Source organism: Penicillium atrosanguineum, assembly GCF_028827265.1.
Source record: "Penicillium atrosanguineum strain IBT 20685 chromosome Unknown utg000005l_segment0_segment0, whole genome shotgun sequence".
Taxonomy (NCBI): Eukaryota; Fungi; Ascomycota; class Eurotiomycetes; order Eurotiales; family Aspergillaceae; genus Penicillium; species Penicillium atrosanguineum.
Window position 1 is genome coordinate 2,021,662 of NW_026623137.1, and position 24,969 is coordinate 2,046,630.

Sequence of the window (24,969 nt, forward strand, 5' to 3'; positions counted from 1 at the left end):
GTTTCGCGCGAAAAAAAGAAACGGCGCGTTCCCAATTGTCCTTCGCTCAATCTCCTCATGGACAATGCGCGCCCCAAAACCCGCAGGCGAGACCCTCGCTCCCAGTCGCCGGTTGAATCCTCGGCCGACGAACTAGCCGCGGGTTCTGAACACGACGAAGCCGAGCGCCGGAGAGCAAGCTGGAACGCTCAGAAGAATTTCACCCCGCAACGCCCAAATACCAAAGAACGCCGATACAGAGAGACCGAGAGTCCTGATGAACTCGCTATCAATGCCGACGAATACTGGCGCAGCTCCCGCAACCGTCGCAGCCCTTCACCTATCCATCGCCCGGAGGACCTGAGTAGCCGGGAGGGAAGGTCTCAGGATGAGTCGGATAGCCTGGGTGGTGATCGGACGAGCAATGAGGGAGCGGGACATGCTGCAATTCTCGATGGCAGCATGTCGGACCGCGATAGCAACCCAGTGCCTTCTGTTGCGGGCCCGCCTCCGAAGCCTGAGCACTTGAACTACAGAGAGAAGTTTGTCCTCCGGGGGCACTTGCGCGGCGTATCTGCGGTGCAGTTCTCGCCGGATTGCTCGATGATTGCCAGTGCTGGTATGTCATCTTGCTTGGTGTGTCAAGATAACATCACTAATTGGTTTTGTGTGCAGGTGCGGATGCCGCTGTCAAGGTCTGGGACACAGCGACCGGCCGACTCATCTATACATTCGAGGGCCATCTGGCAGGTATATCCACAATCGCCTGGAGTCCTGATGGTCAATGGATTGCGTCTGGATCTGATGACAAAACAATCCGCTTCTGGAACGTGACTACCGTAAGAGCGACTCATCTGCGTCTCGCGGGACGGCCTACTAACATATCATCGCAGGGTCGAGCTCACACTAAAAACTTCATCGGCCACCACAATTACGTCTATCAAATGGCATTCGCGCCCAAGGGTAACATCCTGGTCAGCGGATCCTACGACGAAGCCGTCTTCATGTGGGATGTGCGTCGCGCCCGCGTTATGCGCTCCCTCCCCGCCCACTCCGACCCCGTCGCCGGTATCGATGTTGTGCACGACGGTACCCTGATCGTGTCATGTGGATTGGACGGTCTAGTTCGAGTCTGGGATACACATAGTGGTCAGTGTCTGCGGACACTGGTTTACGAAGATAGCCCACCAGCCACCTGTGTCAAGTTCTCGCCAAATGGTAAGTACATTTTGGCGTGGACACTTGACGGCTGCGTGCGGATGTGGAACTACGTGGAGGGTCGCGTCGTCAAGACTTTCCAGGGTCACGTCAACGTGAAATACAGTCTGTCTGGATGCTTTGGGTTTTACGGCCAACCTGGTGTAGAATACTCGCCTCCTCTGTCCTTTGCTGTCAGTGGTAGTGAAGACGGGGCTATTCTCTGCTGGGATCTTGTTAGCAAGAATATTCTTCAGCGTATCGAGGGGCATACCGATGCCGTCCTTGGCGTTCACTCGGGCAAGTTGAATAGTCAGCGCCTGCTTGTTAGCTGCGGCTTGGACAAGACGGTCCGAGTGTGGGAGGAGGTTTTCGAAAATCAGGGCCAGGATGATTCACCCACTGGATCGGGATCTTTCGCCGAACCCATGCAGAATGGTATCTCTGACAACGATGGAGACGGAGATGATGCAATGGCCGATGCTCCTCCCGACCCGTCTACTGCAACTACGCCTGCAGAGGACGTTATGACGACATGATTCTTCTTTTTGTGATTCTCTTGCATTGGCGGCTGGTTCTGCTTGCTTTTTTCTAGGATGGAAATACCCGGTGTCTGGAGGCGTTAGATGGGATCAAGGATATCAGCATGAAGCATTGATCTGGTAGTTTCTCGGAGAGTTTATAAGGTTGTTATTTGCATGGCGCGTGACTGTCTTTCCGGGTGATTTTTTTTTGTAGTTGATACGGCACAATCTGGCGGCGTACCTCTTCAGCGGTAACGCGAATTCTCCGGGGGTAATATGAGAAGTCCCCAACCAACATGTACATCTCGCCTTTTTCCCTACTAGCCGCTGTTAATAGCTACGCGCGTGTTGGTTGGTTTCCAACCACCAAAGGACAATGGATCCATGTGTTATGTAGATGGAACATCCACCTATCAATTCAAGGCAGAAATATTGCTCAAATTATAAATAACGTCCAAAGGCTGGGTCGAAAGATAGCGCAGGCTCGCGTTGACGCATGTTGGTTTCTCAGTATCCAGGTGATGTTCACGATCCCGGCAATCGCCAATCACTCAATGCGGCTGAGTAGCCGCGCAGACCAGACCAATTACATAGCATGATCTAGCGCAATGGATTCAAGAGCCAATGTCTTCGAAACCAGCCACCTGACGTGGCAGTCTGCCTTGTATGTCAAGAATTGAGTAATATAAGAACACAGGCTCCCTATGCTAATCCATCTCTTCCCTATTGACGGGTCACGCTGCTCATCCCATTCCTATACTAGCTGCCTCTGTTTTGACACCGGAATTTCGAAAACTCGGCACAATGATTGATGTGGGGGAGTTAAAGCAGCGATACGAAGCCGTGAGGGCTATTGATAATAGCAAGGATACTGTTATCGAGGTTGCTATGCCCGTCATATATACCCGTAATGACCATTGATTCAACGCTAACAAGACTTGTTTCTGATTGATAAGGAGCTCTTTTTTAAGGTCGAGCAGCTTCGGAACAGTCTCAAACAAGAGAAAGACGAGCTTGAAGATCAAAAGAGACTGGTGCGTGATTACAAAGAGGATTCTAAGAAGAATCAGGATGAGCTCCGAAAGATGCATGAAGATCAAGTGGGTTCTCGTGTTCCTTCCTATTACCCTCAAGCTTAGTAGATATTGACAGAAGACATGTAGGCGAGGTTGAGCTATGTTTCAGTGCTCATTGATGGCGACGGTATGAATGTAAGCCGGAGAATCTCTTGTGTCTCTGATGGAATGTGGTCCTGATCTCTCCAAGTTCTTAGATACGCTTGTTCAAGATGGGAAAACTGGAGGTCAAGAGGCTGCCAAGCTTCTGAAAGAAGCTGTTCAGAACCATGCCCAAGAGGCCGAGCCGAAGCCTAGCTCCAACGTCCAATACAAGATCCGTGTCTACGCAAACGTGAGAGGACTGGCCAAAGTGTACCACAGGGCCAGCATTATTGATTCTGAGGATGTCTTGGAATCATTCATTCAAGGTTTTAATATGGAGAACATGTTGTGTGACTTTGTGGATGTGGGTAAGGCTAAAGAGGGCTCTGATGCGAAAATTCGAGGTAAGTTCAGTACTGAAGCTTTGACAATGCAAAGTACAAAGTGGAGAATATGGAAGCCTACTAAATACTTAACTCTAGCTCTCTTCGAATATGATCTTATTGATGTTCATTGTCTATGTATTGTCTTTGGTGGTTCTGGGGACAATGGCTATGCGCACATGTTAAGGCCCTATCGCGGATCGGATCGCATCTCACTCGTCGAGGGCCCCCCGTTCGAACAAGAATTGAAAGCTTTGAAAGATGGCTTCAGGATCATATCATTCGGCAATGTTTTCCGGTCTACAAAGCTGCCGTCGTTGTCCAGAAGAGTGTCATTTAGTAGCACATCGATGGTGCCGAGAACACCGCCTCCGAATTATGCATCCATGGTCAGGTCGGTACCTCAATCACAATCCGAGACAAACAATGGACCCTCGGCATCAAATGGCATTCCTGGAAGCCCTAGACAAGACCGTTCGAACTTGGCTGTCTGTAGAAATGCAAATGGCCAGCGAGTCGACAAGCCACTGGGCGTCTCCTCTAGTCGCAGAATCGGCGCCTTAAGAAGGGGGAGGTTTTGTTTCCAGTTTTATATCTTGGGATCATGCTATTATGGTGAACCTTGTACCCACAAGCATGAGCCAAGGCTCTCTGAGCAGGAGGTAAACGAGTTGATGTGTATCGCTCGACTCGGTGTTTGCCAAAGGGGCTCGAGGTGTGATGATGAGAAATGTATTAGAGGGCATTGTTGTCCACGGGAAGGTTGTGTGGGCAATGACTGTGACTTCCCTCGGGACTTGCATGGAGTTGACACCAGAATTGCTGCCGTGATGTAGCCTCTCGGTGTCCTTGGTCTTATCCTATCGCTCTTTGCTGTTATTCTGTTGCTATTCTGTTGTTATTTCGTTGTCATTTGTTTTCTATTCAATGTGCATGTCACAAGTTCTAGCAGTCGAATTATGAAGAACGGTAAAAATGTTATTAAAACGATTGCACGATTGTAGTGGAAATACCTAACAATACACGAAGCAGGCTTTTCAAGATTTTCAATGGCTTTCTTGACATCTTCTCAACGTCCCAGGTCCTACACCGGATACTATGACGCCTTATCAGATCAATCATACATCATTATCGTCCTGAGATAGGGCAAATAAAATAGCCTCAAATCAGCTATCGAAACAGCCACGCCAAGGATTTAGGGTTTGTTCCTGAGCAGTGTTTATGTGTGGGTCCACCAAGTCCCGCCTTCCACATAGCCCAAATCCCCGAGGATCCATCTCATTCGATCAAATGGCTAACCTTGGAACCCTATCATTCACCTAGATCCTATTAAGTTCATCCAACTCACCGGAGCTACTACCCAGGCCCTCCCAGGCCCTTCCAAGACACTCCCAAGACCCAAACCACTCCCTCACGCGCCCGCCAAGCCAGTAAAAGACTCGTAGATCCCCATCGACCCTCGTAGATGCATCTAGAAGGCCAGCCCTCTTGGCGCAGAGAATTCGCCGGCTTGGCGGACGTTGACCCATTGTTTAAGCTGGCGAGTGGGGGTGGGTTGGTGGGTGCTTGGTGCTGGAAATGAAGTGGCGCTGAGGCGACGGGGCGATGGGGCGATGGGTCAATGGGGCATTGGGTCAATGGGGCGATATACTTCTTGGGCCTTAGACGAGGCGAGGAGTGAGGCAAGAGTTTTCCACAGTGCTGCGTCCGTGTTGGATTGGGAGCTTTGTAAGTATACTGGGAGATTGTAAAGTGCTTATTGAAACATTTATCTCAGGAGCAATAACTATGAGTGAACACGTGAAGAGGTAGAATTGGCAATGAAGCTTTTGTAGTATTTGCAGTTCCAAAATATGAACATGAGAATTCAGAATAGACAGATGAGTCCCGTCACCTAGCGCCGTGAGCCAGAAACCGCAGTTCTGATTCAGACACCCGTATACAGAAAGAAGATCCCATCAGGTTATGTTTGACCATGCGAACATCACACATATCATACCCACAATTTCCACTTAGTTGGAAGAGGAAACGTAAGCGTCACCAACGGCATTGAGAGCGTTATCGGTGAGCAGGTAGTTCTCAGCACACATGAAGTAGGAGTAGCGAGTGACCATGGACTGAGAGTCCAACCAGGGCTGGACAGTGTCGAGGAAAGCGGCGGTGGTGGAAGCGTCGGCGACGCCGTTGACGTCAGCGTTCAGGGCGAACTCGGTGATCCAGACCTCAGTCAGGCTGTACTCCTGGGCGGTGGTGATAGCTTGGGTAATGAAGGACTCGAACTCCTCGGCGGTGGTACCGTACCAGTGGACGGCAAGACCGGTGAGGCCGCAAGAGCTGCAGTCGCCCAAGAACTCGGTCATCCAGGACAGACCAGCGCCACTTTCGGTGGAAGAGGTGACGGAGGGAGAGATCAGCTTGGCCTGGCCGGAGTACGGGGTGATGTACTGGGTGTAGTAGGAGGCAGCATCGGCAGGGGTCATATCGGCCTGCGAAGGCATATCGGGCTCGTTGAAGCCAAGGATGTAGTCACTGCCGCCGGACAAGGCAGTCTCAATGGCAGCAACCCAGCCAGTGAAGTACTGGCTGCCCCAGAGCATAGGGACATACTCAACATTGGAAGGCAGGTCGCCGAACGACCACATACCCCAGTTGTAGGCCCAGGAAATAGTGCCATCGGTGGTGAGAGGCGAGACAGTGTTGATGTCGTTGTAAGCGGCACCACGCTTGCTAGAGCTAGTGGTGTTGTCGCGCTTCACATGGGTGAAGGGAGCCGCGAAGGCAGAAGTAGCCAGAAGGCCGGAAGTAAAAAGAGCAGTGAAGGAGACCATTTTGGGCTTTTGGTTTTTCGGCTGCGACAGATTCACACAGGGAATGAGTGGAAAGTAGAGAAGCCTGTTCTCAGGTGGTAATGAATGTAGTTGAAAAGGAAGGAAGTCTAGACCGTGCACGGCACAGGAACTAGAAGGATCAAGAGATCAAGGAATGAATAGAGAACTGACGCAGCAGGCTGAAGAAAAAAAAGAAGAAGGCTAGAAACGTGAGGGGGAAGGAGGCTTTTATTCCCGGAGGATGAGTGTGCGCTGGGCCAGCATCCAGCTGGCTGGAGCCACTTTCTTCGCCGTTCTGATAGAGTGGACCAGACTAGTCAACAGCCATTGGATACCTGCAATGGTGGTAGTTCCATTTCTGATGGCTCATCCATAGAATTACCGACGTGATACAAGGAGAACCAGGGGGACGCATCATGTGGATCATGGGGTTGGCAGCCCGAAGGCCGGGGTGATTGGCTCTCTCCTGTCTGGCCAGGCGCTTTCGATGCAATTAAGGCACTAAAAGCGACAAAGCGGGGCCGTAAAGAAGGAAATTATTCCTTCTATCAAAGAGGTGGCCCGTTCGAGGCACTCCACAGTGCTCGGCGAAGAGATCCATCGCAGCTCCACTGAAGTCTGGACCCCGTGTAACGGGGAGCTAGCGAGTGTTTTGGGTGAGAGCGCCAGAGCTCTGTAGAGCCCTGTAACACCCTGTAGGACGATTAAGAGATAGGCCAAATGGATCGGGAAACACGGTGCCTGACCACCGTACATTAGAAACCGCTCATCGCGGGGTGGCTGACACCAGGAGCTGATAATTGGACCACCCCTGACAGATACAGATGCCCGTGAATGTGCGTACGAAGAGGAGACCGGAGGGTTAGGGTGGGTACCGGCTAGCGAACCGTGGGCAATGCTTGCGTGGACGAAGATGTGAGTGGAGAAAGCTGTGAAAAAAACAAAGAGTTCCGTGGACGCACTCAGGGCAGCGGCCGACGACGACCTATCACATTGTAGAGACCTATATTTCCTAATTTCCAGGAGGCCACTTGTCAAATTAGATGTGACGCAAGAACAATGACCATATAATAAACAACGAGACGTTTCGAGATGGCTCATTGACAAGAACACTGTTCGCAGAGACCGTTTTGGCGCAAAGAATAGATGACGGCATGGGCCAGTCATAGGCGATCCGGAGTTGATCCCGATCGCTAGCGTCTCCCGCTAAACCTTGACTCCTTTGGTCTGGCCCTTACAGCCCCTGACAGGGCAAGATCCGTCGTGGATGAAACACCGGCCCCTTTGGATCGTCTTGCTGTCGTCACTGTCTCCGTAGGCACTTAGGTATTAGCCCAAAAAGCGCGCTGGCTAAGCCTTGCCGGACCTGACTGGTGCCGGCAACTCGCGCCCGGGGGGATCCGTCGTGCGGCGTGCAGCGTGCGGCGTGCAGTGTGCAGTTACCGAAAGGCGTTTGTAGTGTTTGTCTTCGGTTCCTCGATGGGACAATGATGATTGGGCATACGGGTTGACTTCCCGGCCTTCCTACTGGGTCTTGCGAATACCCAACCGTCGTCGGGAAACACGGCGCAGCGTCTCGCCTGCTTGGTCATACCCACGGGGGTCTGGTGTTCGCGCTGCATTTCTGGTATGAAGTAACTATACTGTCATATTGGCAATGTTTGGCAATATTTGGTAACGTTCGGGGGGTGACGGAACCGGGGAGAAGGTGCTTGAAGATTGTACAGGAGGTGAAGTGAAGCCGTGCGCTTACTTTCTACTGCATCAGCATAGACTACAAAACCGCTTCTGATTTCTTCGATCCCCCATCTGTTCTGCTTACCCCTTTGGAAATCCTCTCGAGAAATAAATTCATCCTATGAATAGGGACACGAGTCTTGCCCCAGTTTGAACTCTTCGCCACTCCTTAGTGGCCAGCCTCATTACGAATGGGGCCCACGTCACCTCATAAGCCTCAGTGACCGAGTCTAGACGGGACGGAGAGTCATCACAGACGTAAAAAATGCTAGCTACGTCCAAAATGGCGTGGTCATGGTTCTAGCGATGGGGATATTGATTCCTGAAGCTTGGACAAAAGCACCATTGCACCCCGAAAGTGGTCAATGAGAGGATGTTTGTGCCTAAAGTTGCCCTTTTTGAGCCCAGCATTAGCCACCTTGCAACTGTAAAAGACCCTTGAGCTGAAGGGGGCTCCTTTAGCCGAATGGAGCTGGCTCAAAGAGCTCATGGTGAGGTTGAGTGGAGTGAAGGCTTTTTTGACAGTATTATTACCTTTGATGGGCATCCCTCGAGACTATTGATTTGTGGCGTACTAAACTGATGGAAGCGGTCTCCTTTGTCGATCGATATAATAAGAACCCCTGTGGTGCTGTTCATAGCCTTTGTATAACAATCATTTCCATACTGCCCCGTACGCTTCAAGCTCTCCCCTTTGCTCTTTCGTTCATCTAAGGGTCTCGACGATATCTCTTTACTGTTCAAACGAATAACCCAAGAACGCCATGTCGCGCAAAGTCAACTGGTATAAGGAAGGAGCAGCCTTAACAATTTAATATAAGTGGTAGCGATCGTCACTACAAGCACTGGAAAATAGCATCGGGTCTAGATATTCCAAGGTTCTCTCTATCATCTCCCTCAGGGTCTCACACCATCAAGCTCAAGGTCAGATCTGCGGTTACACGTTGAGTGAAAGGGCTCAGTCGCCAGTTCCTACCAGGATTGTCTATGTATGGACTAGCGTGATTTCGGGTATGAGCCGAGAAAACAATGCCTTTGTGTCTAGAGAATCTGATTTTGGACTCTTGTTGCTCCCGGAACACTCTAAGTCGTATTATTTAGCTTAAAGTATCGAACGTGTAAGCTTTAGTCTATCAATTGAGTCAATGTAGATTACCGTGTTCTCTCCCATTGTCTAGAAGAGGTGAGAAGATCTGATAATTTTGGATCAAATCAATCATGCTTCCTACGCTTGTTGTCAGATTTGAATTGCCTGGGGGCTTGCGCTCGAGTGGGTATAGGTGTATGTATGTCATATGCCTTGGCTCTTCCGGTGGCGATACGAAAGCTATCACAAGTCCATGCCAAAATCATGATGTTCACTCTCGCATGTGACTAGAAATTAATTGGATAAAGATTGGAAGATTTAAATATTGAATTGGTCCACGAACCATATCGATGTTTACTTTCAGTCTAAGGGTCATACCGACGTAAGATCCTCCAGACCTATGTCATGACGAATAGCACCAATATATAGCTCACCTTCACGGCCCTAAGCTAACGTAATTTTGGATCATAACACATATGACTGTTTTGACTGTCACCTTAAAGCATACAATCTATACAGTATGGCGCCAGAACTTGAGTGCCTGATTGGCTATCAATTTAAAGATCGAAGTTTGATGGAGGAGGCTCTAGAAGAAGCCGGACCAGAAGCCGCAGGAAACGAGAGATTGGCCTTGTTAGGTGACACGATCTTGTCACTTATGCTACTTCGCCGATGGTACGGCGAAGGCAACACCACTGGTAGGTCTGCTCTTGCTATCGTGGATATCGTACTGACATTTTACAGAGCAAGGAACGAATCTACTTCAGGTTTATGCCTGCAATAGGAACTTAACCTCTAGGGCTAGATCTTTGGATTTACAGAAGTTCATCCATCAAAGACTAGATCAAGAGAGAAGTGTGCCAGATGAGGCACTTGCTACCACAGTGGAGGCAATCCTTGGTGCAGTCTGGCTTGATTCTGAGGAAAGCCCTCAGAAGGTGAATAATGTCATGAAGAAAATCAGCTTGTATCCAGCAAAACTTTGCGATTTTGCCCGATAAGTGAGACTCATTACCTGAAGTGAAAACAAGATGGGTCTACGAGTCGCTCGAAAAGTGCGTCTTTTGGAACGCGAGGGTGTAAGCGCCTTGTTCCTCCAGTTAGCTGGAAACAACCAGTAAAAACAGAATGGGATCAACAGAAAATGGTTGAAGATCAGTTAACAAAGAACGGTCATTAAACGACAGATGTTAACCGGAAATGGTGAAAGGTTGGCGATGCACATGTACTGTACGAATTATTTGATTTGAACCATGACAATTTCCATATTCGGCTCAAATTGGGGGTCCAAATTCAATTGCCCTTGAATTCAAACGTAACTCTGATCATGAATCTTCCGAGAAAATTATTAGGAGTGGGCGCGTAGAGACAATTCATCTATTTTCATGCGCCTTAGGGGCGTACTGTAAAGCCTTGATTTCACATACAATGGATCAAGATTGGACGCCTGAAGCTGAGGTTCCCTAATTAGGCCCTATGTGCCGCTCGAACTAATTTTACCGTCAGAGAATAGGCAAATACGATTACGATGCATTCAAAAATAAGAAGATTTCAGTTTGAATTTCGGAATAATTATTTCAAACGCACCTTCAGGCGGGCTACCCAGCCTTGTCTCAATAGCTACACTCGGTATCATGTAGCGCTCCTGTCCACTCCTCAGCCTTGGCGCTGTCTGACAACAAATTCTCCGGTTTGGCTGATGTAACTCAAGAGGTCTTGGCTACATCTTTGTGCCTATCAGCTCCTTCAATTGCCGCATATGCAATATGCAGGGTCCTGGATCGGCACCGCGGACCGTCATGCACGACCGGAACGGTACATATGTACGAGCTTTGGGGGCCAGGGTATATTTATCACATTCAAGCTGGCCTACTAGTAGACATTGACATTTAGGCCGGCCCATAGGCCGGATCCGAGAAGAATCTGTCCAAATGCAGCGTAATATATTGTAATTGTATTGTAATATCAAATATTATATCCAATTTCTAGCAACTTCATCTTGGCGGCATCTTCAATGGGAGCTAATTGGCGATTGGATATTTGCAAATAATGTCCCCTCATCGACAATTATAGAATGTGTCAAAACATTGGAACGGAAGATGATCTTAATCATTATAAATAGGCAGCCAATTCCCCCGAATTAACTTAGCATTCAACTCGAGCAAGCACACTCAACTTTTACACAAGACAATCAGTCAACCTTATACCGAGAACATCAACATGCAAATTTCGCACCTCTTCACTGCCCTGCTGGCAATGGGCCTCGTCTCAGCCACGCCCACCGAAGAAGCTCAAATCGAGGAGCGAAGCTGCTCAGGCGGCAAGAAATGGGGCGATAACCGCAACGTAGCGATCGACCACGCAGGAAGATGGTGCAGTGGAAACGGAGGCAGCGAAGGCTACCGCGCCGGCCAGACCAAGTACGGTTGCTATAATCTGCAATTTGGCAATAACAAGGCCGAATTCTGGATTCAGCGCAAGGCCACTACTGGAGGCAGTCTTACCTCATCTCAGTGCAATGCGTATATGCAGGAGCAGATCAACAACTGTGAGAGAGGTGGTTCTGGGGAAAGGAATGGATGGTACTTCCGGTGGGTTTCTGCCTTTGCGATGATGACTCTAGTATATTGCGCTAATACCTTTTAGAGCCGATGTCAACGCGGGCCGTTGCTCCTAGGTGTTGGCTAGGAGCTGGATTTGATATGCTCCAATTTATCATGGAAGAACTTCCTCGGAAACTCAGCCTCATCGTATTGGTCTAAGCATGGCCAATTTCAGTTTATATGGCTATTTCCAACTAGAGTCAATCATTCAAGCCAGATTATAAAAGACTACCCATTCCATAGTAGGCCCCCATGCTATAAGATGTGCAATTCACTACGACTGGCCATCCCTTTCGACAAGTTGCAAGGCCACTCGGTGACTCTGACGATTATTGGATTGGAGACAGCGTCGAACACATTGCCGTCGATGGCAGAAATAAAGTATTATCGTACTCAACTGTTCAAATGGCTCTGCGCTCGTATGCTTGAATGAAGTAACATCTAGTATTTATTCAAGTCTTGTGCAAATCAAGACTAATACCTAAGGGGGCAGAGGATTAACGTTGTCTCAAATCCAGAAGTAAGAGGTATTTTAATTAGGACATGGCAGGATTTCAGAGCGACTGCTATGTCAAACTGGGGAATAGCGAACAACAATTTGTTTACCCCGAGGTGTACCACCATATCTATGTCTTGACAAGCCCTCATTCGTAGATGTGCTCCTGGGCGTGGATTAAATGTCAGGGCTTCTGCGATATACCTCGGGACAGGTATTTATTGCTATAACAGGCTCTGTCCTCCCGTTAGGAATCCGCCCGCAGTTACCCAAACTTCCGCCCTGAAGGCGCGTGCAATATGTAGTATTCCCGACTCGAGGCATTCCAGGCTGACATGGCTTGGTATGTCGGCTGTCAACTTGGTTTTAGGAATATAATGGACCTCAATTTGGTTCCCTTAGAGAGTACAAGTTCTTTCAAGAGCATGCAAGCTTGTCAAGTGAGTCTGGTCTGTGGCCACATTGAGGATGTTTGCCTCGTCGACAAGAGATTCCGAAATATGCTCGATATATAAGTGGACAACCAATGGCACCATCAAGATCTATATTATCCTCTGCAATTGGAAATTTCCTCCAATACTAGCTTCTATTCAATGTTACAGATACCTAAGATTGTAATATTTGGCCCGAGTATACACCAACCAATCACACAACTTCCGCAACCACCTCCCAAAACAGAAGGCGGTGAAAACAACACCTATGATGTATGCCTTCTCCGCAGCCCGCAGCTCCAAGCTTCTCGCTCCTTCAATTTGCATAACACCAACGACAACCACAATTCACCATGTTTTCCCGCACAGCACCCAAATTCATGCGGTACGCCGCTCGTCCCTCTCTACGCACACCAGTCACCCGCCAATCCGGCCCCCTCCGTGCCATTCCCGCCGTCACCTCGGCCCGCTCTTTCTTCTCTTCCCCGGCATCCGCAAAGGGCATCCAGCCCGACTCATCAGACCCCAAGCCCCCGAACCCGCAGTCACCCGTCGCTGGCGCCGCAGAGCATGTCGTGGAACCTACACCCTTGACTCCAGAGGAGTACTACGAGTACTCGGAGCATTACTTCAACTACCTCGTTCAGCAGCTGGAGAAGGCTCAAGAGGAGGGTTCGGACGTTGAGGCTGAGTACAGCGTACGTCTTTCTCGTTCCTACATGCTCATTTATTTGACTAACAAAAGCAGGCTGGCGTCCTCAATATCTCCGTTCCCGCCATCGGCACTTTCGTGCTTAACAAACAACCTCCCAACAAGCAGATTTGGCTTAGCTCGCCTCTCACTGGTCCTAAGCGGTTCGATTGGATCGTTGAGGGGGATCGTATGCATGAGAAGCAGGATACGCGTGAGTTTGCGAATGGGCAGTGGGTTTATTTGCGGGATGGATCGAATCTTACGGATTTGTTGAACTCCGAGTTGACGCTTAACTTGCCGAAAGATATCTACTCGGAGATTTTGGACTAGAGGTTGGGGTTTGAAGTCTATGGTCTCGGTATTAGATTATCTAGGGTGAGATGAGTGTGTGTATTTTATTACATCGATTTTACGAGGCATTTCTTTCCTTTCTTGGATTTTTAGATTATACAGAGACGAGTAGCCAGAGGGTGGTTTTATAAGGGGGTAGCTGTAGTCTGGAGGCTTGTGTCCATGTGGCATTGAACAATCTGACCAGGTGTATTAAATGCGGCTCTGGTATGAAGGTGTATTCTTAAGAACTACATACAGCTAGTGTAAGGTGTTAACCTTTCAAGGCAAGCTCATGAACCAGTTTACTCTCTGTCTCACCGAGCATGCGAGCCGCAATTAGTCTCACTGTGAATCAGCTGTAAAACAGCCATGCACATACTCTCGGCTGAGGCGCATACTCAAAGACTGAGAAACAGTTAAGCCCCGTGACTCGTGCTTATTTGATATTGCGATAAACTGCACAGCTCACGAGTAATAGAGACCACTTTGTGATCGAGGGCAGTTCGATAATGTCGAAATGCAGTTTGCTCGAGAGTGGGTGCAGCGAGGCAGCGCTCAGCAGGTGGCGATTTGTATCTGTGGGCTTTTCAAGCAAGTGCCAGGGCCGTCGGTGGATATCTCCGTCGAGATTCGATTTGTGATTCCAGCGCAAAAGCGACCAGAAATATCATCTCATGTCGCATTCATTCACGCCTGCACAGCAACAGCCTCCGTGTTCTGCTCATCCGCCTTGGGAAGATCGGTCTACAGAAAGAAAATATTAGCAACTTGAAAGCTTCAGACCTGTGGAAAACATAGGCACGTACCAAGTCAAATATAACCCGAATCATCAAGCTGCAAGAAGGACACACGGCAATCTCCTCGCCATCGCGCAAATCATCAATGCAAATCTCGAACCGATCGCCGCATGGACACGGGAAAGTGTAAAGCTGAGTCGCCGAGTCGAAGGTCATATCTTCGATCTCGATCTCATCGTAAATGTTGAGGCCTTCGTCTGCCATTTTGTGTCTTTTCCCGAGTGGTTTTGAAGTGGTTTTGCGTGTAGGGGGGAAAAGGAAAAGTCAGGAACGCGAGTTTGAATTCGGTGGCGGATAAATTTTTGGCGGGGTGGTCATGTGATTGCGGAGTATATCCAAATGTATTGAGTATTATTCTAATGTGTCCCGAATTACCTTGGGCTGTATCTATTACTCGCCAAGGCGGGCGATTTCCATTCTCACGGTCTCGACTTCCTTTGCTAGGGAGCCATACCGGCGGGCGATCTCGCTCATCGTGCCTCCTGGTCCGCTTCGATCTAGGCCCGTGGTTTCGGAGGCTTGGACATCTCCGTAACGCGACAGTTCCTCCATGGCTAGTTCTCGTCGCTCTTCTAGGCGGTTCTTGGATTCTCGGATATGTTGCTGGTACCGGCTGAGCGCAGCCAATGTCTCGGGTGTATAGAGAGTTGCTGCAATCTCGAGTTTGGTTACTCTGCAGGAGCTGTTAGCGATCGTGTCGAGAACAGTCGTGGAATTCCACATAGAGAGGTGTGCAACTTACTCTAACTTCCCTTCAACCCCCTGCGCAACAGTAGCCAGATGCTCCGCCTTTGCCTTCGTCGCTCGCGCGAAAACTCCATATTTTACCCGTTCAAGAAGCACAACTACCCGCTCTAGTACCTGTGTTTGTACTGCCAGCAGTTCAGCCGCGGTTGCAGCCATCTTCCGGCGTGCAGCTGGCAGATCTGCAATTTGGACACGGCGGAGAGTCTGGACCCGATCTGATAGCTGCGACGCGAGGGGGCGGGACAGGCGCCATTGAGGTACGGACCCGTCGGTCTCGGGCGCGTGCGCGAGCATAGTGGTTCGACGTTGAGCGGTAATGGGCGGAGATGTTTTGTGGCTTCTCCTGCAAGGGTTCTGTGTCTGGGCTTTCCTCTGCGTTTGTTGTTGATAGGCTTCGGAGCTCGTGGATTGCGGTAGAGAGGATGTTTGAGAAGGGGAGGATCAGGGATGGGATGTGCGAGTAGAATATTTCAATATCTGGGGCCAGGAGAGAGGCCGCATTGTCTTTGGTTGGTTCCTCGGTGTTTTGGGGGCTCTCTGGGTCGATTGCGCTGCGTGGTGTCTCGAGGTAGAGGGTTATGATAGCTAAGTTATCGTGGCACTGGGGCATATGGAATTAGAGCCTCTCCTTGGGCAGCGTGAACATTTGGTTCATCGCAATTGCGGCGCACCTCGTTCGGGAGACTGCTGTCTGCTGCAGACGCCAGCTGCTTGAGCGTCCGCTCCTTTATCCGCTTCTTCGTACTCCGGATCTGACATTGTTTCAGGTCCTATCGAAACGAATTGGTTAGTTACCGGAATCTCGGTTTGATCGTTGTTGTGATACGAGTTGTTCGTGACGCGTGCCACGACATACCTCCGCGACAGCTTCTCGGGTCGGGTCTGCACTGTGCGCACGAGTTGATCCATCGGGATTCAATAAGTTTGTTGTGAGATTTTCGTAGAGTCGTTTAAATTGGGGATTGTTCTCAAGAATGGAGGGGTCGCAAGGGGGTATCATGGTGTGGGGGAAGAGAAAGGAAGTTCTGCCGCGGAGGTCGGCAATTGCCCGAGCTACGACATAAAATAGCTACAAGTGAAACCAGTCTACATGTACAGTAATTAAGGACGTTTCCGCATTTATTTCGTAATCATACATGTGAAGCAATCGCTTCAGATCAATCCCCGTTTTTCTACCCGTAAATTCATGGAGTAGATCTTCCCGTCGAGATACGAGTGAACGTACTCGGCTTGAAAAGACGGGTAAACAATTCAAGCAAATCATCCGTGAACTCTGACAGCTTCCAGATTTGAAGCCCACCGGGATCAGGGCCTTGATATGTCGGGTCCAGGATGTTCGAAAGGGAAAAAAAAAAAAAGAAAAAAATATGTACAGGATTCTTGAACGTCTGAACGGAAATAGGGTTGCACAGGAAAAAATAAGAGGTGCTGGCCCTAATCCAGACAGTAAATTAGATCAAGAACGAAGGGGAAAGAATCAGACCAGAAGAACAGGCGGAAGGGAAATATCGACGCTTGGAACGCAAATCAAAGCAAGCCGTTTTGCCAGAGACGGGAAGAAACCAGGTTGGCTTCTACTCCTCCTCGCTCTCCTCCGAATCGTCGTCGTCAGACTCGTCCTCGCTGGACTCGTTGGCTTCGACGGAGGGAACTGGGACAGGGGAGCCACCGCCCGCGAAACGAGACAGGTTACTCTCCAGCATGGAAATCTGGGCCTCCTGCTCGTTCTTGCTCATCGGCTTGTTCTTCTTTGGCTTGGAGGGCGCAACGTTGGCGGCAGGAGCGGAGTCCTCGTCGTCCATAAGGTGGGGCACGTTCTTCTTGACGAACTTAAGAAGCATCAACAGGACATCGTTGGGCAGTTCATCGATGTCCAGTTCAATCTCGGCCTCTTGAGTACCCTGGATTTGTGAGTTAATGTTTAGTTCAGTATGATGGATAGATGTAATTGCGATCTTACCTTTAGAGCAGGAACGTTGTTCTGAATGATCTTAAGCGCTTCCTGCATCTTCTTATCGGGAAGACTACTGATGCCGTTGGAGATAACCTGCTTCTCATGGTATGTGACGAAGCGTGCCTTCTCCGGCTTGAAGCTGCTGGTCTTGGGTCTCTTTTCCTTCTTGCTACCGAGCTTCTTACCGTCCTTCTTGATCGATTTGGCCTTGGTGCCAGCCTTCTTGGACGAAGGAGGGGTCTTTTTCTTCTTCTGAGTGATCATCTCGACTTGTCGAGACATCTCTGCAATCTGGCGCTGCAAGAGGGTGAGCTTCTCGGTGTCTTCATCCTCCTCCTCGCTCTCCTCGTCACTATCCTCATCAGAGTCATCAGTCTGTTGATCATGGTGCGGCTCGTGCTTCTCCAAATATTCAGCCATCTGCGCCCACTTCTCATCGAAAACCTGTTCGAGAGACTGTCCAGCCGCATAAGTCGGGTCTCCCTCGATGTTGAACCGGTAGCAGTTCTTGAACATGAGTCTGATGTCAGACTCAAACTCCTTGGCATTCTCGTACTGGCCAGTCTTCAACTTGGACTGGATGGTGGACAGGTCCATGGGCTTCTTAATCACGCTATGATAAGTTGGAATGTTGAGGGCAACAGGATCCACGGGCTGGTAGAAGGCCCACGCAATCAGCTGGTATTTGGGCTTGTGGAGCTCGTCGAGAACTTCCTGGCAGAAGCGCAGCTCCCACTGATACTTCTTCTTCTTGGGCTTGGTGGAATAGGGGAGATCACGCTTAGGAGGATGGATCGAACGCTTGGGGCGGCCATCGGGGTTCGTAGAGTCACGACGAATAACAGGCAGACCCTCCGGACCCAGGGCGAACGTGGTGCTCTGGGGGAAGCGGCCTTGGCAACAGGCTGGCTACCAAGAGACGTGCGAGGTTCCCGGCGAGCGGCCGAGGTCTTCTCCGTCGTCTTCTTCGGCTTCTTCTCCTCCACCTCATCAGGCTTGGGGATGTTCAGCATCTGCTTCTTGAACGTGGCCTCCAGCTTCTGGCCCTCTTGGGCAACCAGATGGTCAGGGCCATTGAAGGTCAGAGAGTTCTGAACCATCAAAGCAAAATCATCAGCAACCGCCCTCGGAGACGAGTATTCATTGTTCTTGAGCTTCCTCTCCATAGTGCCCAGGTCCATAGGCCGGGTGATAAGACTGGTGTAATTGGGAATGTTTAGTCTGATGGGGTCCACGGGTTCGCGGTAAAAGCGTGAGTCATGCATGCGCTTCAGGCTCGACAAACTCTTCGAGATGAACTTGTGCTGCATCTTGGTGAGTCCGTTTTGGCCACCCGCGGGCATCGGGCCGCGGGTCTCGGCCGCGGGGTTTGGCAGCGTAGGAGGCTTGACGTCCACTGGCACAGTCACGGGTGCCCGATCCTCGGCTTCGACCTTGGTACGTTTGGCCGCAGGCTCCTCCTCCATAGGGTCTACCTCGCGTTCACGAGAGACCTTGGAGGGAGAGAGAGGGGCACTGGAGAGAGGAGCACTGGGGGCGTCCGTCATTTCACAATCAGTTTGGAGAGAAGGCAGACTGGAGTTGGAGAATTCGGTGGAATGGTGAGGAAGATCAGCGCTCATGGGTGCAGCATACTGGGGGCTGTCGATAGCCATCTTGTCCGAGATGCCGGCAGCGCCGTCAAGCGATTCTAAAGACGTGCCGGTGGCAGGGGCGGGTTGAGAGGTGGATGTCGTATTGACTGCAGACTCAGTCGCAGCAGTCAGAGTGTTCGATTCTGAGACCTGCGGTTGCGCTGGAGAGGCTGTCCCCTCGGGAGCCTTGGTTTCTTCCTTCACTTCTTCGTTGGATGTTGCTTCAGCAGTCACTGGTGTCGCACTCTGGACTGAGGTGGCGGGCGCGAGAGAGTCTGTGGTGGGTGCGGGTGCAGGCGACTTCGGGGGGGATGCGGCAGTGCCGGTACCGTTGGTAATGGAAGACTTATTAGGGGTATGGCCATTGATCGCGCTTCCATTGCTTTCGGTCGAACCGACAGGGACATCCGATTTTGCCTCTGCTTGAACGCTTCAAAGTGAGGTCAGCGTAAGGGTCATGCAAGCGAAAAGTGCATTCAGCGACAACGCGATAGCTTACCTGGTTGGCGCAGCATCGGGCGCAGGAATTCCCGTCGGCGAGGGGGGAAGCTGAGGCTTCTCCTCCTTCATCGCAAGAGCAGCCTCAGGAGGCGGAGTCGCCATGGAGGATATCGTCCCAGAGACCAACGTACAAGCTTTCTAGAGCACGGAACAGGGTGAGGGCGAAGCTATCGACGATTGCCTTTGGCGCAAATTCAACTGGATACACAAAGCCGCTCTCCGCGCGCTATCACAGGCAGGTATTGCGATCGCGGAGACCAGACGCGACGTAAAGGAAATGCGATAAGGGCAGGGGGGGGAGGATAGCCGGGAGATAGGAAGAGTGGAGAATGCGATCGGAGGCGAAAGAATTTATACCGCCAAGAAAGCAGTAGCTTCAGTCACGTGGGCGGTGAGGGGGTGATTAGGCACTCAGGCGACAAGTCCGAAATCGGAAGTCACGGGATCTGGAGTAGATGGAGGATGAAGGGTAAAGCGTAAAAAAGGGGATCCAAAAAAAATTGATGCCTGAGGTGGGAATGGTATGGATAAATAGAGAGAAATTATGAAAAATAAATCATAAATGGCCGGGGCGGGTTAATAAGGGTAAAGGGGGAAACGCGACGCGAGACGCGTTGTCATGGAGCTTAGGGGGGTAACCAAGGATACGGGTAGAAAAGGCAGGAAGGGGGGGCGGTCAAATAAAAGGAAGCTCCAGAGACGGAAGCAGAAAATTCCTCGGAGGGGATGCCAGAATCCTTAAGTACAAACGGGCGCCTTGCGCAGCACCGCCGCGAGTTCCACCGAGGGAACTAAGCCGGATTCTCCCTACTCCACTACTTTTCCATTGGCGAAAGGGGTTCATCCCTGGCCCTGATTGGCCTCCAGGGGTGTACCGTACCGTATCGTCGTCCACGAAAATTTTCATTCTCCCTTTTAAGGGAGTGTAGAGTGGTGGCGAGAGAATGGCACATTCTGTCATCTGATAGTGATCTAGATCGGAATATTTTCCTTCTTATAGTGGTAACTCTCTTTCTTACCCGGGTGGATTAAGGCCAAGATCAACGAAACCCCTGAACCCTAGGGTTCGCCGAATACGGCTAGCGTGTGATGCGTCGAATCCCGACGTCATTCACGTGACGCATTGCTATTCCGGTATGAGCAAGGTGTTCTTTTCGATCTGTATCAAATGTTCACAGGATGAGTCGACGGGGTGTTGTCAGACCTATAGGAGACCTATCTAGATCGCAAGGAGGGGGTTATGGCAAAATAATAGAGACTTGCTAGGAGTCGGCTCTGCAGATACTCCAGGCCAATCAACTGGCTTTCAACTGGCCCTTGCCGATTAGGCATCATCTCACATGGACTGGGCCAGAACATACGGTACTCTCCGTCGTGTGTCTAAAGTGACAGTAAACGGTGATCTCCACCTCGTCAAATCAGGTTACTTTTGATGTTGATTCTCCAGGAAGATGCACGGTATAATTACCCTTGGCGCGAGGGAGCACCTGGGCAACTCTGATAAACAAAGCAAAGAGTTAGGAGAAAGTACCATATCTACGTACTGTGATTGGTCATTCTTGGTTGAGCCTCGAATTTTCAACCATTCATGTTTGAGTCATACCTCGGTGCATACCAAAGTAGTCTGGTGACAATCAGTATGCTGGATGCTAGTTTGGATCAACCCACCAGATATTCACTTCCAACATTAGCTTGCCAGACAAGGCTGGTATTGAGGTGGGTCTGACCAAGAGGTCATGTTCATTTGTCTGGGCAAATCTAAAAGATGCGTTGAAAAGTACACCTGAAAAATAGAACCAAAGTTATCGAGCAGGACCTTTGGGAATATTCTTAGAGGGACATCCGATAAGATTATGACCAGACGATATTCAGGCCCTCTCATATTCATCTTGCTATGGCACGCCAGGGATTGAATATTGAACTTCCTCGCAGCACTGGGTGCTACGGACAGAAATATATCACGGCCACCACAAGCTGTCTAGAGCTAGGCGTCAGTCCTAACCTGGGAAATATCTACCGAAAAAAAACCAAAATCGTGGCACGTTGGACCCTCGAGTCGTTCTCCGTAGCTCTTCCCCGACCCAAATGATCAAATTCGGCCGTCCAGTTAGTCCATCACTCGAGGCTGTATACTTCTGAAATCGAGCTGATTAGATAAGGCCCGACCTCACCACGCTAAACCACATCAGGATTAGCGCCAAGACCGACTACAGAACTTTTTTTCCTTTCCGCAACTGCAAGATCACCAGAGTCCCAAAGCCCCATCGTTCTCCCTCGGGCTGTGAGAAAAGTGTGACCGGTGATTTACCCCGACTTCCTAGATTTTCGGTATCGCTACTCTCCCTATACTCCCAACCTCAAACCGAAGTATCCTCGAAGCAAGGAAAAAAAAAGCTTCGGCAAGAAGAAAAAATGGGCAAGAAGACATCTCGCCAATCCACCAAGGTCGGCTCGGCCGCATCGCCGGCCGACGGTCTTTCGCAGTCCGGCAGCAAATCTTCCATCCTGCGAGCCGCTTTCTCTCCGTCGGAGTACCAATTGGCCCTGTTCGCGTCCGTCATCCAGGGTCTGGATGCGCAGCATCTCCGCATCCACGATACCAACACCGGCAAACTACAGTGCGAGCATGCCCTGGCGCCGAAGGAGACTATTACCTCGCTTGATTGGGGCTACTACAACGCCCAGGGAAAGAAGAGCGACCCATCCAAGAAGAAGCGCAAGCGTGGGTCTGATGTCAACGGTTTGGATCAGGGAGATATCGTCGTCGCGTTCGGTACCAGCACCTCGGATATTCGCTTGTACTCGCCTTCGGAAGATAAGGTCGTCGGCACCTTGACCGGTGTTCACGACAAGGGTATCAAGGATTTCAAGTTTACCGCTGGCCGGCCCGGCCAAGAGGCTTGGAGTATTGGAGGCGATAACAAGCTCGTGCAGTGGGATCTCCTCACTGGCCAGAGCTCAAGGTGCGCAATCTTCCTGAGGTTTGATATGTAGTACCCCTAACATGTTTTGTATAGGACGATTCACCTGCCCGCATCCTCGGTCTTTACTGCCATCTCTCGTCCCGTCCCCTCCACCACGCCCGTCATCTGCGCATCTCAGACGCCTTTCTTAATAGATATTGAAGCCACCGAGGAGCCGCTCAAGTTCCCCGCCATGCGCAACCAGATTCACACCGTCATCTCATCCTCTTCGGAGTCCGCTGGCGCCGGTACTTTCCTTGCGGCCGACGGCGAGCGATTCATCAACGTTTTCGACGCCTCCAACCAAAAGCTCGTGCGCAACCTGGTTGCTGACCAGGACGTCTCCTCTGTCTCCCTTTTCGACGCCGGCAACTCTGCGCCCGAGAAGCAGATTCTCGCCGCTGTGACCGAAAATGGAACTATCGAGCTCTTCACAAAACCCTTTGCCCAGCCCCAGGCTGCGCAGTCCACTAGCGCGAAGGCCGCCCGCAAGCAAATGACCCAAAAGGCCAATGCCTCTCTCAAGATCATCCGCTCCGAATCTTCAAATGCATGCGTGCCCGTTGTATCAGCCACTTTCCAAGGTCCTGAGATCATCGTTGCCTATGCCGAGGGCGGTGTCATCCCCGTATTCGAGCGTGTGAAGCTTCTTGATGAGACTACTGATGAGCTTGCCTTTACCGGTGTCAAGGCAGTTGTGAAGAGCAAATCCAGCTCCGCTGTTGCATTCGCGACAACAAACGGCTCCAAGAACGTCGGTGAAAGCCAGGTTAACGAGACCCACGCCGTTGTTGAGCAGGGTAACTTTGTCGATGATGATGTCGACATGAACGACGATGCCGCTTCCGTCTCCGGTAACGAGGACTCCGATGACGAGGCTCCCAAGCCCGCCACCGAAAAGAGAACCAAGCCTACCAAGCTGACCGCCGACGAGGACGTCGAGATGCAAAATGACGAAGACGAAGACGAAGATGAGGAGGAGGACGGTGCCGAGCCCTCTTTCGGCGAGCTGCTCCGTGCTAACATTGGCCACGAAGTCGATGTCGAGGCCGAGATGGACGAGGACGTGAACCTCGGCGCCCTTGTCCCCGGAAAGCCCACCGCAGCCGTGCAACAGATCCCCACCGGCGTGTCACTGGCCACCGTGCTCACGCAGTCCCTCAAGACCAACGACAACGATATGCTCGAGTCCTGCTTCCACACCAACGACATCTCCATCATCCGCACCACCATCCAGCGCCTCGAGTCTTCCCTGGCAGCCACCCTGCTCCAGAAGCTTGCTGAGCGCCTTTCCTCCCGTCCCGGTCGCTACGGCCACCTTCTCGTCTGGGTCCAGTGGACCTGTGTCGCTCACGGTGGTGCGCTCGCCGGACAGCCCGAGCTTCTCAAGCGCATGGCCACCCTGTACAAGGTCATGGACCAGCGCTCGTCGAGCCTTCCTTCCCTGCTCCTCCTCAAGGGAAAGCTGGATATGTTGGACGCACAGCTCGGTCTGCGCTCATCCATGCGCGGCGACGGCGAAGACATGGATAGTGAAGACGAGGACAATGTTATCTACGTCGAGGGCCAGGAAGACGACTCAGACAGCGAGACCGAGACCAAGCCCCGCAAGTCGATACGCGAGCAGACCTTCGACGAAGACGAGTCCATGATGAACGGCATCGACGAGTCCGAAGACGAAGAAGACGGCAGCGAAGAGGAAGACGAGGAGGAGGAGGGCATGCTGGACATTGAAGCTGAGGAGTCCGCTGGCTCTTCTGACGCTGAGGAGTCTCTTGAAGAAAACGAGGATGACGAAGACGACGAGGGAGTTAGCGAGGGCTCGCTGGTTGATTTCATCGCTGATACCGAAGATGAGTCCGACGATGCTATTGAGCAGCCGCCGCCGACAAAGAAGAGCAAGACGGTGAAGAAGAAGGGTGGTCGGAAATAGATGATTTTTTCTTTGTACCAATTTTTAAGGTGGATTTTGTTTTTCTAAAAATTTATATACTGGGATTGCATCTGCATTTATGTCTCAAGTGCTCGCTGCTGGATCTTGTGTGTCCATAGCCTCTGATCCAATCGATTCTATTTACTGTTATACCTCTCATCTGGGAAATTCTCTGTAAACATTCGAGTGCTGGGGGTATACGAGAATCTAAGCACTCAACTCCTCCCCCTTACAAGGACCCCCATGCAAAACCGTATGTGCAGGAATACCCTCGTTGCCCAACGGAATCTCCAACGTAATAGTCTGCTCCTTCGATGGATACGTCGTATAATGACCGAAAGCACTGACATCGGCCGTATCCAGCGCCAAAATAGCCCCGTTCTTCCCGCCGGCGACCCACGCCTCGGCAGTCGAGTTAGGCAGTGTGATATGCGCCAAGCCGGAAAGGAAGATCACCCATCTGATACTGCGTTAGCGTGGAAAGCTACATGCCAAAGTCTTATGTCGAAGGTGTCTTGATTTGGAATGTGGGGATTAAAGGATGGGACGTACTGTAGTGCTGGCGCGTTGTGTCGTCCGCCATTGAAACCGGCGGGTAGAATGGTATAGGTGGAATCACCTCCTAGTTTACCAAGGTTTAGGGATTCAGAGCCGGCAGTTCCGGCTTCTGAGGAGTGTTTGAAACCCGAGAGGAGGGCCCAACATTCCAGGGTGGAGATGTTGTTTTGCGCGCCTAGGACGGTTACATTGAGGGTGTTTCCGAGGGCCAGGCTTGAGAATAGGAGGAGGGGGAGTAGAGTGAGACGCATTGTAAATGTTCTAGAGGAATTGAAGAGAGGAAGAGATCGAGATCGGGATCAGATCGTAATAATTATTGCAAAGCAGCTGAGCTGCAGAGGGGTGGGGGCGATCAGCAATGTATTTGCTCTAAAGGATAAAGACCCATTCTTGAATAATGTACATACTGGGTACCTGTAAGATAGTAAGA

At 50.8% G+C, this 24,969-nt stretch overlaps 11 protein-coding genes across 11 annotated transcripts; 6 read left to right on the forward strand and 5 right to left on the reverse strand.

Moving 5' to 3' along the window:
• Positions 1-57: 57 nt before the first annotated feature.
• Positions 58-1,715, forward strand: N7443_007005 (WD40 repeat domain-containing protein; the record flags this gene model as incomplete). Its single annotated transcript, XM_056887061.1, has 3 exons — positions 58-598; positions 655-818; positions 873-1,715. The coding sequence occupies 3 exons, from the start codon at positions 58-60 to the stop codon at positions 1,713-1,715; spliced, it is 1,548 nt and encodes a 515-aa protein (XP_056740710.1).
• A 789-nt stretch (positions 1,716-2,504) lies between these two features.
• N7443_007006 (uncharacterized protein) lies at positions 2,505-3,709 on the forward strand (the record flags this gene model as incomplete). The annotated part of the gene is made up of 6 exons (XM_056887062.1): positions 2,505-2,582; positions 2,657-2,800; positions 2,864-2,911; positions 2,967-3,264; positions 3,343-3,533; positions 3,587-3,709. The coding sequence occupies 6 exons, from the start codon at positions 2,505-2,507 to the stop codon at positions 3,707-3,709; spliced, it is 882 nt and encodes a 293-aa protein (XP_056740711.1).
• Positions 3,710-5,255: 1,546 nt separating this feature from the next.
• On the reverse strand, positions 5,256-6,071 carry N7443_007007 (glycoside hydrolase family 128 protein; the record flags this gene model as incomplete). Its single annotated transcript, XM_056887063.1, has 1 exon — positions 5,256-6,071. The coding sequence occupies one exon, from the start codon at positions 6,069-6,071 to the stop codon at positions 5,256-5,258; it is 816 nt and encodes a 271-aa protein (XP_056740712.1).
• A 3,344-nt stretch (positions 6,072-9,415) lies between these two features.
• Positions 9,416-9,896, forward strand: N7443_007008 (ribonuclease III domain-containing protein; the record flags this gene model as incomplete). Its single annotated transcript, XM_056887064.1, has 2 exons — positions 9,416-9,593; positions 9,640-9,896. The coding sequence occupies 2 exons, from the start codon at positions 9,416-9,418 to the stop codon at positions 9,894-9,896; spliced, it is 435 nt and encodes a 144-aa protein (XP_056740713.1).
• A 1,219-nt stretch (positions 9,897-11,115) lies between these two features.
• Positions 11,116-11,572, forward strand: N7443_007009 (uncharacterized protein; the record flags this gene model as incomplete). The annotated part of the gene is made up of 2 exons (XM_056887065.1): positions 11,116-11,486; positions 11,542-11,572. The coding sequence occupies 2 exons, from the start codon at positions 11,116-11,118 to the stop codon at positions 11,570-11,572; spliced, it is 402 nt and encodes a 133-aa protein (XP_056740714.1).
• Positions 11,573-12,778: 1,206 nt separating this feature from the next.
• On the forward strand, positions 12,779-13,449 carry N7443_007010 (frataxin family protein; the record flags this gene model as incomplete). The annotated part of the gene is made up of 2 exons (XM_056887066.1): positions 12,779-13,123; positions 13,174-13,449. The coding sequence occupies 2 exons, from the start codon at positions 12,779-12,781 to the stop codon at positions 13,447-13,449; spliced, it is 621 nt and encodes a 206-aa protein (XP_056740715.1).
• A 690-nt stretch (positions 13,450-14,139) lies between these two features.
• On the reverse strand, positions 14,140-14,453 carry dph3 (CSL family zinc fnger-containing protein; the record flags this gene model as incomplete). The annotated part of the gene is made up of 2 exons (XM_056887067.1): positions 14,140-14,196; positions 14,259-14,453. The coding sequence occupies 2 exons, from the start codon at positions 14,451-14,453 to the stop codon at positions 14,140-14,142; spliced, it is 252 nt and encodes an 83-aa protein (XP_056740716.1).
• A 186-nt stretch (positions 14,454-14,639) lies between these two features.
• On the reverse strand, positions 14,640-15,996 carry N7443_007012 (uncharacterized protein; the record flags this gene model as incomplete). Its single annotated transcript, XM_056887068.1, has 5 exons — positions 14,640-14,922; positions 14,992-15,218; positions 15,262-15,597; positions 15,668-15,766; positions 15,853-15,996. 5 exons carry the CDS (start codon positions 15,994-15,996, stop codon positions 14,640-14,642), a joined length of 1,089 nt encoding a protein of 362 aa, XP_056740717.1.
• A 574-nt stretch (positions 15,997-16,570) lies between these two features.
• N7443_007013 (putative transcription regulator BDF1) lies at positions 16,571-19,187 on the reverse strand (the record flags this gene model as incomplete). Its single annotated transcript, XM_056887069.1, has 4 exons — positions 16,571-16,897; positions 16,957-17,829; positions 17,853-19,014; positions 19,084-19,187. The coding sequence occupies 4 exons, from the start codon at positions 19,185-19,187 to the stop codon at positions 16,571-16,573; spliced, it is 2,466 nt and encodes an 821-aa protein (XP_056740718.1).
• Positions 19,188-21,497: 2,310 nt separating this feature from the next.
• On the forward strand, positions 21,498-23,981 carry N7443_007014 (uncharacterized protein; the record flags this gene model as incomplete). The annotated part of the gene is made up of 2 exons (XM_056887070.1): positions 21,498-22,048; positions 22,103-23,981. 2 exons carry the CDS (start codon positions 21,498-21,500, stop codon positions 23,979-23,981), a joined length of 2,430 nt encoding a protein of 809 aa, XP_056740719.1.
• A 207-nt stretch (positions 23,982-24,188) lies between these two features.
• N7443_007015 (uncharacterized protein) lies at positions 24,189-24,790 on the reverse strand (the record flags this gene model as incomplete). Its single annotated transcript, XM_056887071.1, has 2 exons — positions 24,189-24,441; positions 24,534-24,790. The coding sequence occupies 2 exons, from the start codon at positions 24,788-24,790 to the stop codon at positions 24,189-24,191; spliced, it is 510 nt and encodes a 169-aa protein (XP_056740720.1).
• Positions 24,791-24,969: the final 179 nt, after the last annotated feature.